At 43.4% G+C, this 14,083-nt stretch overlaps 1 protein-coding gene across 4 annotated transcripts in view; it reads right to left on the bottom strand.

The window, feature by feature from the left end:
• Positions 1 to 14,083, bottom strand: part of TENT4A (terminal nucleotidyltransferase 4A) — a 40,128-nt gene that overhangs the window by 12,569 nt on the left and 13,476 nt on the right. For all 4 annotated transcript variants that reach the window (XM_080679473.1, XM_080679470.1, XM_080679471.1 and 1 more), the window contains exons 2-6: positions 5,741 to 5,864; positions 4,652 to 4,698; positions 3,583 to 3,703; positions 1,433 to 1,540; positions 496 to 624 (exon numbers count right to left, since the gene is read on the bottom strand). In XM_080679473.1, the coding sequence (XP_080535599.1) occupies positions 496 to 624; positions 1,433 to 1,540; positions 3,583 to 3,703; positions 4,652 to 4,698; positions 5,741 to 5,864 (529 nt within the window). The remainder of the gene's footprint in view (positions 1 to 495; positions 625 to 1,432; positions 1,541 to 3,582; positions 3,704 to 4,651; positions 4,699 to 5,740; positions 5,865 to 14,083) is intronic.

The following is a 14,083-nucleotide window of genomic DNA, read 5'->3' as shown; positions in this document are numbered from 1 at the left end:
GTACAACACAGCATTTAATCCTTAGGTAGGTCTTCTACTGAAAAATGTTCCCATGGTACTGAACTAAATATTGAAGTTCTGTCAATCTGGAAAAAAAAAAGCCTCTTTTTAATACTTTTTACCATGTATGGTATCAAACTTTTCTCTGAGATAGTATAAATCATAGTCAAGCACAAGAAAAATGTTTTTTTATATATCAAGGTATGAAAGTTTTCTAAATGTATTTCCTTGAGTTTAGACTGATATACACTTAACTGACAACCAGATAAGCCCTCCCTCCTCTAACAGTTAAATCAGCTACAAAATAAGCTATAAAGAACAGTAGGAAAGAAGTATTCATCAAAATAGGGTTTTATTATGAAAATTAGAAGTCAATCTCTTCTAAACCTAAACAGAGTGGTGGAGGGAGAAGAGGACAGCTGGTACCCACACAGCAACTGGTCAGAACACCCACCGAGGAAGAACCTAGTCCTACTGCGGAGAAAGCCCACTCACCTGTAGAAAGCTAATGGCCATTAAAATTAGGCTATATGAGCTAATTCCACCGGTAAAAACTTCATTCAGGTCCCTCTGCAGGAGGAACTGTTTCAATACTAAAATCAAGTAAGGCAGCAATGAATATTTCTGTAAATTCCAAAAGAGAAATATTTACTGGTTAGTTTATACACCTTGAAGACTTCTTACATAGCAAATTTTACATAGTAGACAAGAAAGCTTCCTCAATCCTCCTGCCCCTTGGAAAGCTCTAGGTTAATCATCCTCAAAGGGCTCATTAGGATCCCATTGGGGAGCTCCTCCCGTTACAAGGTGGGGAACCTTGCACAAAGAAGAACTCAGGGGATGAATGAGTACATTCCTTCAAATACTTCCCAGGGCTTGCTGCCAGGCAGAGGGCTGTGCAGGTTAAGGGAGGGATGTGACAGTGACCAAGGGAAGGTCCTGGAACCAATGCAAGAACCTCCAACACTCAGAGGCAACCAGAGAAAAGCAGAGGATGTTGGAGGGGGGAAAGCTCATGAGGCAGGGGATAACAACAGGATGAGTGGTCAGACCTCCCAAGGGGAGAGCAGGGTGAAGGTAACAAGGAAATGCAGAGGCGGGAGAAGGGGTGGGAGACAGAGGAAACTTCTGTTGTTTTCATGTCTGCTGCGGTAGAAATGAGCCCCAGACAAGACCTGATGTAAAGGAAAAGGGAAACAGGAGAAGTAAGGTCCCTGAAACTGTGGGAAGAGGCAGCACCCAGACTACAGGCAACTGAAATTACATAGCTGTTTTCCAGATTTATTTCAGTTGAGGATAAATAACTCAATTGTACAGGCTCTATTATTATGGACAGTCAGTTTAAAGTTTTTAACATTTATAAGAGAAACAATACCCAACGTATCATCTTAAGTCCCTGATTTTTATTGTGTTAACTTGCTAATAGCAGTACCTTCATATAATTCTTGATGAACTCTGCTGCCCGGACCCCAGTCTCCATGTTGAAGCTGATGTCAACTTTAACTTCAGTCTCCTGGTCTGTGAGTTTTATTATTGGTACCTGCAAAAGTTTAATTTGAAAAAGTGTGCTTCAATATGCAACATTCTCTACAGTCAGAAATCAAAATGTTCCCAAAGTTGTATAGAGAGGCTTTTAAAAAATTATTCACAAAATGGGCTTAGAGATCATAAACCCAAGATTTTAAAGATGAGAAGAAAAGGGACTTTGCCAGAGTTAACCTCTAGTCCCTGGAACCCAAGAATCCCTCCCCCTCCCCCGCCCCAGCAATGCCTCTGCCCAGCTCTGCTGGCGTGACTCAGCACCTTGCCAGTGATCGAGCATCAATCATGGCCACTATCTGCTTCTGCCAACGAGATGGGGCAAAGGGGAACAGGTGCTGAGGAAAGGAGAAATAGGGGTGGGAAGGCCCAGGCTCCACACACCTGCCTACCACAAGGAGAGGCCAGCTAAGTCCCAGTTCCACCACAAGTGCCTGATTATTGAGAGGAACTCCTGTCCCCAAATTATATTTGCTAGAATTTCAGAAAACATTCAAGAGAACTTCAAAGCCATTTTTAGAATTATAATTTGTACTGATGTTGTTTCTCCAAACAATTCTACTATGGGTTTCAATCTTTAAAACAAACTTAAAAAAAAACAAAACTCCCCCCCTAAAAATCAGAGAATAAAAGGCCATTTTGGAAATACTCATCAATAGAAATTATCACCAAAAGGCACTCCAAACTGGCCTCAAGACAGGCCGGTGTGGCTCTATGACTGAAGGTCAACCTATGAATCAGGAGGTCATGGTTCGATTCCTGGTCAGGACACATGCCTGGGTTACGGGCTTGATCCCCAGTAGGAGGCGTGCAGGAGGCAGCCAATCAATGATTCTCTCTCATCATTGCTGTTTCATCTCTCTCTCCCTCTCCCTTCCTCTCTGAAATCAATAAAAATATATTTTTTAAAAAAACTGGCCTCATAAAAGATGCCCAAGCAACCATTCAAATCACTCCCACCCCCAAAATTGTGTTTTTCCAGAAGAAAAGGCAATATTTTGTTCATTCCGCCTCTAAGGACTAAAGAGACTGAATTCCCTTCACCAAAACAAATGGGATCTAGTTAAAGGTTTAAAATGTCCAGAAGTCAATACAGACACAAGCTTTCAGTGCATAACCTGATCTAAAATGTTCACCTAGGGCCAACTGCCAAGGACACCTGATGAAGTGGACCTCTGGCAGCAGAGGAAAAGGTGTGGCTGTTTGAATCCACCCTGGGCTAATTACCTAACCTCTCTGTGCCTCAGTTTCCTCACCTATCAAATGTAAAAAATAATAGCTTCTGCCAATGAGAATGCCTTGGAGGATTAACTGAGATAATGCCTGTAAGTGGTTTAAAAAATGGCCCAAACTTACCCATGGTGCTAGAAGGCAGGTGAGCAAATGGCTCCACTACATGAGCAAGATACAGCTTAATTTCTGACCATTTTCTTAAAACTAAAAGGACTTAGTCTGGCTTCATACAAGTTGAAACAATTTAAAAATGAAATGTCAGCCTGTAGTCTAGGTGAGCTAATAACTATCACATAACAGGCAAGTAACTTACAGCTCCTGCACTGTTTCTAATCTTGGACTCGGAGAAACCTTGACAAGTATGCTTCAAAATCAGTCTCATCTTCCAACTCCTCCCAAGATAAGAGGTTTTTCATAAATGTGTACTTTTAGAATGAAACAGGTTAAGTATTTCTTTCTGAAGTATAAGTTAGCGAACAGTAATCTTTTTCTATGTAATAAAAGCCATGGTTTAATCATTCAGTTACATACTCCAGAAAGGACAGCAGCTGAATGTGTCTCGTTTCAGGTACTAACATCCTTTCCTCACACACCCTAAGAGAAGTTGACAGTCATGTATTTTAGTGCCAGGAACAGTCGGATGCTCTCACAACTTGTGATTCAGATTGCTACTGAACCATTTCTCAGCTGGTGACAATAACCAGGATGCACATTTACACCAAAAGTAGAGAAGTCTTCAGAAACGTAACCAATACCTGCTGCAGACAACCCCAGTTAATCACCCCGGCATCGGAGCAGGCCTCCACTTACTGTAGCTTTGTCCAGAACTTTAATGGAGCCCGGCTCAGCCACGTTGTGCTTCCTCAGGGCCTGCTCCAACAGCTGGAGAGGAGGACGCTCCCATTTTCCAAAGACCACTAAGTCGATGTCACTGGACAAAAGGAAAATGGCCATAAACTACTGCTCACCTCGCCATGCGGTAACATAGACATCTGGGGTAGGCTGGTGCACAGCCTGCACTCCCATCTCCCTCAAGGCCGTACATAGCCGCATTACCAATATCCCTCGCAGGGAGAGAAAATGTAGCTTATGAAGTAGTATTTGTTACATAAAGACTGAAAACAAAAAGGCTGACAGAATCTCCCAACATCACAAGGTAATAAGGGACTGAAATAAAGTGTCTGCCCCTCTGAGGTTTCTGGGCTCTCACTCTGTGCTGTCTACACTGGGTCACTCATGCTGACCCAGGACTCCTGGACTCCTTGAAACTATTCAGTTCCCCACTGGCCCTGCCAACGCCAACCCCAAACCCTGAGATTACAGCCTCTTTAGTCTCCAAATGCTAACAGGGGGTTAACAAAAAAATAGACTTTAAATGAAACAATGTACATAAACTGATTTGGATATTAAGAGTCCTTGATAAGGAAACATTGAAGAATGACTTTAGCATGTAAACTTGTTTGACAATTTTCTGTCAAATAAACAGCTTAACAAAGTATTGTTTAATTAAAAATTTGCTTGAATCTTCATTAAAACATAAGATCAATTTTTCAAAACATATCCAAAAATATATAAGCAGAATGTTTTCTATTGCATTTTCTTCCCCTGGCCCTCTTACTCATCTTCTTAATGTTTCTAGTGTCCAGCACTTTCGTACCCCATCAAACTAAATACAAGAGAAAAAATACAAAGCAATCAATTACCATAACAGTACATTAAATTTTATTTCCTGCTATGTCCCCTCTGTGCTCTCTAGTCTTTTCCTTTATCTCGTACTTCTAGCCTTAGATTTGAAGAAACCTACCATGAGCCCTGAAAACAGACAGAGACACCACCACCCCCTGCTCCCAGTAAACATAAACACTAACCCGGCACTCACCTAGTTGGAAGATAGAGACCAGTACTAAAGCTGCCAAATATCTGGACCTGAAAGAAAGAATGATTGTCTTGGAATTGGTGACAATTCGGTCATCCTTTGATTACTTCTCACTGAAAGACCTCACTCTTACTACTTCTGGGTAAAATTTAAATTGCCCTGCACGTTGGGAGGACCCAAAAACAATCCAATGAAACCTAGTTAATCTTTAAGTTAAAGACCTGGCCCAAAAAGGAATTTTTAAAAACTCAAAATTAAGAGATAAAATAATTATTGGCCTTGCCCACACCTACCAAAGCCAAGGACTTTTTAGAGCCTGGTTCAAACTCTCCAAAAACTTTCAAACCCACAGCTGGGACACAGAGGCAGGGAACTATGCCAGGACACTAAAGTTAAAGACAAGGATATTGTAATAAGTCACTTTAAAAGTGGAGGGGAATTGAGTTGCTGCCTGGCTCACTGGGAGCTCACATGCTCTTCAGCTGCCAGCTCATCTCCATCACTGTGGGCCACCAGTCATGGTCCCTGGTCACCGGTAGGAGAGGCTGACCGATTAGGACAGGAGCCTGTGGGCGGACCATCATAACTTGGTCAGATGACATGTTCATGCTGCCTGCGCTAAGCACTAGAAATGTCAGTGGCCCTCAACTCAATGGACTCTAGTTCATTTACTGTAAAAGTGGTAGGTGAGGAAGTACTTTCAATTTTCACAAAAATGAACTTATGCTACGATGAGTGTTGGGGAAGGGGTAAAATTTCTAATCTTAAGGTGAATTTAAAAGAAAAATAATCACACGATTCCAAAAAACCTTCTGTTAGGGCAGTGGTCCTCACATTTGAACATGTCAGGACCTCCAGGAAGGCGTGTTAAACACAGACCCCTGCCCCTCCTCAAAGTGTCTGACTCAGCAGGTGCCATTTCTAACAAGCTCTCAGGTGAGATGCTGCTGCCTGGCTCAGGACCACACCTAGAGAATCCATGCCTTGGGCTAATAAGGGAGAATAGGTCTTCACAGACAGGACTGACACGTTACAACGTTGGGTGCTCATGTTGACTTGTATGCGACAAAGAAGTACAAAGACTATACCCACATCAGCTGTTGGCCAAAGATCTTTAACCACAGTTTCGATCCGTTTCACCACCTCTCTTCTCATGGCTGCTTCTTCAGGACAAGGGGACATGAAGTTATAGAAGTCGATTATTTCCTCATGAAGTCTAGTAAACAAAGAAGAAAACATACTAGAGTTATAATTAAACTTAACGTTACACTCTGGTATTAGATCTGTGTGACACTGCAATATATTTCTGGCCACTTACAAACCAGTTTCTCTCCTCCTCTGAACATTCTGTGATGGACCAATTACACAGTATTGTATAGCACCACAGATTAACATGAGTGGATTTTGTCAGTATCATATACCAAAACTTTTGACTGGCACTTTAAGACTTATTCAAAAGAAATTCATTTCAGTGATCTTACATTAAGGAAGAGAATTCCATTTATGAAAGATGAAAGGTAATTCCAGTTGATGTGTCACTGTGTTTTTCTTTTAAAACACAGTCACCCCAGTTCTGATGTGCTCTGAGGTCCACTGGGCACCTTTGGTGCCCATTCTATGCATGGATGGTCTGAGACAGGCCAAAGCAAGACAGGGACATAAAAGACAAAGAAGACACACGTGCTTAGGAGGCCTGAGGGTTGTCTTAGCAGTCAGGCTCTGCCCTCCCACTGTTGACAACATGCTAGATCCAGTGTCCAGTGCCTCCCAACCTGTTACAGAAACATTGTCCCTGGAGGCAGAACAACCCTATTTATCTCAACACTCCTTATGTGTCCTCTCCTTATGACTCAGAGGCAAGAAGGTCAACAACCAAATACAAGTGGGCAGAAGTATGGCCTGCCCTTTCTTTCCTAACAAAGGTCTTCAGGAGAGAGGAGTGAGTTCCGAAAGCCACTTTATATCTCACCTCTGCCTCAAAAGTCATTTGTCACTGTCAGCCATGGGCAAAAAGCCAGTCCTGTGGGGGTGGTAACAGTTTGTGAAGTTTTAGGGCCAAAAGACCTGCTCTGCAAAGAAGTCTTTTTGGAGGAAGGAAAGATGGTCATTCTCCATTTCCTTTAGATTAAATAAAGATGGGGGCTGGAGTGGGAGACGGGAGATGGTCCAATCCTAAAAATTGTAACAAATCAAATTCACCTGCTTCCATTCCAAGTTTGTTGAGAAAAACAAAAGACAAAACAAAATTATCTCAATAATCCTATATAATAAAGAGGTAATATGCAAATTGACCATCACATCCTCACAAGATGGCTGCCTACAACCAGACTGGCAGGGGGGTTAGTGAGGGACGACCAAACAAATGAACAGCAGGCTGTGTGAGGCAACCAGGCCAGTGGGGGTGGGGGGGGGGCGCGCGCATGGCAGTTAGGGGCAACCAGGCTGGCAGAGGGGTGCAGTTGGGGGCAACCAGGCCAGCAGGGTGGGTAGTGAGGGGTGATAAGGCTGGCACGCAGAGGTAGTGAGGAGCAATCAGGCCGGCGCGAAGAGGCAGTGAGGGGTGACCAGGCAGGCAGGCAGGCGAGCAATTAGGACCAGCGGTCCAGGATTGTGAGAGGGATGTCCTGGGGATTGGGCTTAAACCAGCAGTCAGACATCCCCTGAGGGGTCCCGGATTGGAGAGAGTGCAGGCTGGGCTGAGGGGGACCCCGCCCCGTACACGAATTTTATGCACTGGGCCTCTAGTAATATAATAATAATGTCAGCTGAATAGCTAACAAAATAGTCCACATAACAGCAGGCAATACTTCTCAACAGGACCTTTAATGTCAAGTTACAAAGGTAAAGAGCACCATAGTATCTTACATGTTATCTTACATAGGCTCTTGCTTAAAGTCGACTTCACCTTTCTTACCTGAAGTACTGCCTCCCTACTCCCAAAATTCATTTGGAGTGGCCATTCCTGATACTCGGCAGTAGGTCTGAAGACTATTTAAGGCCACTAGAAGCAGGGAAAATAAATCCTCCAGTAGGAAATAAATCCTCAACACCCTCGTTAGGCCATCAATCTCAGGCCATCATTGGAATCCAATTTTGTTCACCATATTTAATTTTATTTTTTAATCAAAAAAAGCAAACCTCACCCAGGCATGCTGCCAGTTCAGCCAGCCAGGATCAGTCTTTTAATAAAAACAAAAAGGTAAGTCATGTAACACTAAAATGCACTACATTTTCCAAAATATCATTGAAGTCCAAGATAGTGAGGATAAAGCTTCTATTATTTTAACAGTTACTGAGCACCAACCACATCTCTTCCAGCAGCTCAGCAGACATATTAAAGTCTGAGGTGTGACCTAAAATTTCTTACCGCTTGGCAATGTTGTTAGCATGACTAGATGTGTCTGGTTAGCAGGTTAGTGCCCACACCAGATAAGAGCCACAGGTGACTCCTTCCCTGTTAGTAGGACATCACTGTGGAGAGCTGCCTGGGAGAAGCACTGGGCTCTTCCTGAGAACATCCTGTGCTGGGGGACCAGCTGCCACCCTGGGTGAGAAGTCAGTGCACTTGAAGCACTAAGGGCACATGCTCTCCTACACCTCTTAGTTCTGGTCTGATAACAACAGTAGTATAGAAATTTAGAGACAAAAATAAAGATATGAGCCTAGAATAATTAAACAATTGGCCCAGAGTCATGGAAGAAGAATACCAAAGCTAATATGCTAAAATTATATCCACACCCCACAAATATAATACATTAAATCATCTTGTCAACAGGCATTCCAAATGTCATGCAAGTCTGCACTTGCAGAGTAGAACGTCCTGTCACTGTTTTCTTAAGTAGTATGTATCTGAAATAATAACATAAGACAGTCCCTTCTCAGCTTCCCAGGACCCCTGCCCTTAGCACCCTGGATGTACCAGGAAAAGGAAAGGCGTGAAGGGAGCCTGTGCTGCCTGTCTGCAAACGCTACCCAATCCGCATGACAGTGTCCGTTTTCTCACATGTCTGTTGACTGGCTCATGACATAAGAGAGGTTGTCTAGCACTCCCTCCTTCCCATATTTTAGGATAAATTAATGTTGGGGGCGCAGCATGCCCACATTTCCAGAGCAAGAAGGTGCCAAGTGGGACACACAGGCCTCCTGATTGCAGTGGCATCTTCCACCAGTAAATACACTGATAATACACCTATCTGAAATAGGTATTAACTTGGATCTCAAAGTCTGCAACTGTTCTAACAAACATTACATAGTAAGAGTATTCTGACTTTGCCTTCTGGGAATGAAGGGATACTGCTGGTGAACTGGCTGGACTAGAAGGCTCTCACTGGCCAAGCCCTGCTAGCCCTTTGTTGAGGCAAGCAGGGGACTTGAAGGCACTGTGAGGATTAGTGAAGGACCCTGGAACCACCAGAGGACTGCGTGGCTCTGCACTGTGATTACACCTTCGGCACAGAAATACAAAGGAAGGTCTAAAAACCATCATAACCTCTGGACATACTGGAAAAGCTACAGCAGCTGCCTCCTCTGCTGGTCTCTAGGTGGAAACCTCAAAAAGAGAGGAAGCACCAAGGAGAGGCAGGGGATTAGGCGGTGAGATAGGACCCAGAACTGTGGCATCGCAGCAATCAACAGAAGCCACAGGACAGTAAGGCAGCACCCTCTCCCTGGCCAAACCCAGCACGCACTGTTCCCCTACGCCCTGCATTCTTCAGGGCCAAGTATCAATGGACTGGAGTCTGTCTCCACCTAGGATGGAACCTACCAACCTCTAGAAGAAAAAAAGGGCTTACCTCCTCACTGCCTGATCTCCAGCACCAGAACAGTGTTTGCTTATGGCAAGCATTCAATAAATATGTGTGGAATGAATCAAATCAAGTTTTGATAAATATTTTGCTATGACTTTGTCATTTAAAATCTACATTCCGTACAAAAAGACATCAAAAATCAGCATTCCAAGAAGTAATATTTTACCCCTGTAGTGGCTACACTAGATGTGTTAACAGAACCCATTTAAATGGCCAAACGTCCTTTTAGAAATGTAAACAGTGCTAAATAAAAGCGTTTGGATTACTTTATTCAATACTAACATTACAAATAGTTTTCATCGCTTTAAGGAACTGCATATATGGGTAGGGACAAAACACTTTCACTATCAGGTACTATCAGCCACAAGTCCAACCACCAGCATCAGACATAACACAGGTCATTTTCTTTAATCTGTTACTTCCCATATGCACACACTCAATTCTCCAGTTTCACAGAATTAAGTCCACAAAAAGTATTTATCATTTCTCCTCAAAAACCAAAATGAGGAAGTTCACTCTTCTCACATATCAAAACCTCAAAGGCATTTCACAGCTGACAAGATAGCTACATAAAAACCACACTAAATCTCCTAACGCCAGTGGTCGGCAAACCGCGGCTCTCGAGCCACATGCGGCTCTTTGGCCCCTGAGTGTGGCTCTTCCACAAAATACCACCGCCTGGACGAGTCTATTTTGAAGAAGTGGCGTTAGAAGAAGTTTAAAAAATTTGGCTCTCAAAAGAAATTTCAATTGTTGTACTAGTTAATATTGACTCTGTTGACTAATGAGTTTGCCGACCACTGTCCTAACCCAAAGACAATTTAGTCATTGTTATCTCTTACAGCTCAATGTCAGTCCACTAGAATTCAGTCTCCAAATCCTCCAAGCTTTTTAGGCTGTGGCTATTAAAGAAAATTTTCTAAAATTAGTCAGAGGTGGTATCTCAAAACCCGAAGGAAACTACAAACATCTATCAGGGGGCCCTGGGACCTGTTCCAAGCCTACTTCAGTGGCAGAAGCTGCTGGCTGCCTGCCTGGTGTGCTAAGAGGACACATGGACCATCCTCTTCAGCAGCTCCAGGCAGAAGCTACTAGGAGATTTCTCGAAAAGTTTGCTAAGGGGATAAGTTCCCACAGCCCTTTTACTTTCCCCTTTCTCAGTACTGGAGCACTGACCTGTGGCCGGGCTCCAGAAACACAATCCCCATGAAACTACTGGTGAACACACTTCTGAAGTATTATTTTCTAGGGTACTTTTACACTAAACATTCTCATCTACAATGGCTCTCTTAGAAGAGTACAAACCCATTCAAAAGGTAATGACTGACTTCTCAATTTTTAGTATATATCCTAAATTAATTTCTGTTCTTAGTACCACATATAAGATCAGCAATGTTTTAGTATCTATCTTAGTATCTGGTATATAGTTGCAGTAAATATTTATAAAACCCACCTCAAAGAGCTGTTTTAAAGAGCACAAGATGAATTACCTGGTTAGAGAACCAAACTACCTCATTTCACAGCTAATGAAGCTACTGATGAAAACAGATGACCATTTCAGGAGATGATTTTTTTATTTTAGAAGCTCAGCTGGCAGGGTTCAAAGTTCTCAACTGTGTCTAAATTTGAATCAAAGCCAGGGAGGGCTGGCTAGCTCTGAAGGGGTGCAGGGAGGGGGAGCAGCCCTATTCCTCCCTGTTTCTGTGACTCCCCCAGCCCAGAGACTTGGTACCCAGCCCCAGACAGAGCTGGCTCCCTGCCCCTACCTTCAGGCTCCCCCACCCTTCTGAATCTGTAAGTTGTTTAAAGATGACCTCTTTGTGCCTGACCAAGAAGGACAACAACATATGTTTAAAATAAAAGTATGGAAACAAAAGGGGCAAAGGAAACACTCCAATCTGTAAAGGTGAAGGAGGGATGGGGTTTGCCTGCTCCCCTAGATTGTAAATCCGATGGCTACTTCTGAGCACAACTATGGTCAGAGTTCAGATATTTATTCATCGTTTTGTTAAGGAAAGAGAGAAGCCAGATGAATGAATGTACCATTCTCTGGTGTACTTACAAGGAAAGTTTCAGCACCCGAACCCACTAAATAGTGCTAAACTGTCCAATCCTCCCACCTCACTGAACTCTCAGAACTCTCCACACTGGTCCCCAAAATCCCTGTCCCCAGTGTTAACCACGTGTCATTCTATAAACCATGTGTGGTAGTTTACCTTTAACATCCCCCATGAACCTGGTCAATTCCAAATGCTTGAGGAAAACCAGGCTTTTCCATTATGATATAAAATGCAATAGAAAATACTAGAAACTGTCTTCAACTGTTACTCTCTCCCTCCTTCCAATTCTTCTTAAAAGCTTTAAAAAGCCAGTGATATCACATTAAAAATAACAGAACGAAATATGCTCAACTGTTAGCAGGAAAATCATGGGTAATTTCTTTTCTGTATTTTCCAGATTTCTTCAATAAGTACATTATTGCTTTTATAATAATAACCAAAACAAAGTATTACCACTTCAGCTTTACTGACAGACTTTACCTCCAAAGGTCAAAGGGCAGATATCAGTGTGCATAGGTCTTCTTAAAGAATCTGGCCTCCTTCAGCCTTTAGAGTAAGGACAAACCAGTGAGAACTTTCCTTTCTGGCTCTGTTGCAGCCCACAGTGAGTGAAGCCTGGCATCCTGAAGGTCTGGGAACTACTCCTATGACTGCTCAGCTCTGAGGCCACGAGGCTAATAGGCCCCCTCAGTGCTATGGCTCTGGTTCTAGTGCCACTCTCAGTCACTGTTTAGGAAGCTACCCCTCACTGCAACATACACATCCTCCCTCAAAAGAAAGACAGGGCTCCTGAAGAAGCTGCCCCACAATCACAGTAAAACCTCTGCAGATGTGGAAGACCATACCCAGAGGAGATGCGTGTGAGCAAGGGAAGGGGGGAGGGGTTCTCTCCAGTACCCCACCTCTCTGGTCTTGTCACACCAGCTACAACTAACAGGCTTTCTCTCCAAAGAGGCCAGCTCTCACCAAAGGCACTGCTGCCAGAGGCCTGAGCTGGGCAGAATTCTGAGGCTGCATTCACTTAGAAGAAAACTTAAAATTCATTAGTGATACTATCATATCAATATTCTTAATATTAGCTGAGATTTACCACCTGCTTACTTTGTCCAGGCGCTGCTTGACACACTTCACCAAGTATGAGCCTGATAACCACCATTATCGCCCGATTACAGAAGGCGTGGAGGTTAAACAAACTGCCGGAGCAGCTCGTCTGGAGCTGGACAGCACCTCTACAGCAGGTGTCTCTCTGCTGCTCAAAGTACTCTCTGAAGCCTCCCTGTCTGCTTCCTGCAGACCTATGGGATCTCCAAACCCCATTCTACCTCCACCATGTTAAACTGCTTCTTCTCCACCATCTACTGGCCTGGCCTTTACCATTTAGTAGCAACATCAGACATGCTCAGCCTATCCCCAGTGCTGCTGTCCTCATAGGACAAGTCATCCCAAAGTCCCTCAGAGCGGGAAAGCCCATGCAGGGAAGACACCTGGTAGAGGACTTGATAATCACCTCCACATCACCAAGATTGGAAAAAGCACTTGGTAAAGCCTGACCATGTCCAGTTCTATACACCTGTGGATATACACACAGTAGGCATTCCCAAAGTGGGAGTCAAACTTGCTTCAGATTTCTCCACAAATCAAAGCCAGCGATACTGGGGACATGCAGAGGCTCTGAGGCAGAGAAACCTGTCACTCGGGCACACTGCAGGCTTCAGAGAATATGGCACCAATTAGCCCCTCTAGAAAGTTGGCCAATCAACACACCCAACAAAAAGATAATGACAAATGCAAGGGCTGGAGCCAGACGGCTTACCAGAGCACAATGAGTCCTCTTCCCCATCCACAGGGCTTTTACTTCTTCTGGTCTTATTCTAAAACCTACCTTAAAAGGCTCTTTTGACTCTTAACGATTTTGCAAGCTTCAATTCATTCCAAGCCTTACCCTGTGGCAATTCTCACAGGTTCCCATTTTTTGGACATTAGTCTCAGTTCTATATTCTTATTTCTATCCTTCATGCTTGTACTTAGGTTAGTACATCAGTCTCTTGTGAGTCATTCTTTGATAGAGCCACAAACTCTATAGACAAATTCATTTTCTGCTTTTTTTCCATGAGATAACTTATAACAATACTTTTGAATTTCTTTACATTTCACAGGCCATGCAAGGTTATCTGTCCTCTTTAATATTTTCAGCCATCATTTCAGAGTTGTCCTTCAATTCTTAAAAATCTGTTTGCTTAAATTTAGAGAAGATGCCCATAACAGAAATACTCTTTAGGGTGCTGCACCATGGCTCCCACCAATTCACCAGGTTCTTGCTTCGCTCTTAACTCAAGTGTACCAATTCCCTCCCTGCGGAGGCAATGGTGAAGTGCATGGGCTTTCTCATCAAGCAGGACTCAATTCCTTCTGGTTTCTGGCTGCACCTCACTCAAGACACACCTACTGAGGCTTAATTTGTCTCTCTTTAAAATTAGTTATTGCTAGAAGAATAGGGATAATACAGGTTCCACACAATGCAGCACCTGACACCAAGGAGAAGGTTGGCGAATGCTCGCTGGTCCTGC

This window comes from Plecotus auritus, assembly GCF_963455305.1.
Source record: "Plecotus auritus genome assembly, chromosome: 7".
NCBI lineage: Eukaryota > Metazoa > Chordata > Mammalia > Chiroptera > Vespertilionidae > Plecotus > Plecotus auritus.
This window is presented reverse-complemented; position numbering and strand designations above follow the sequence as displayed.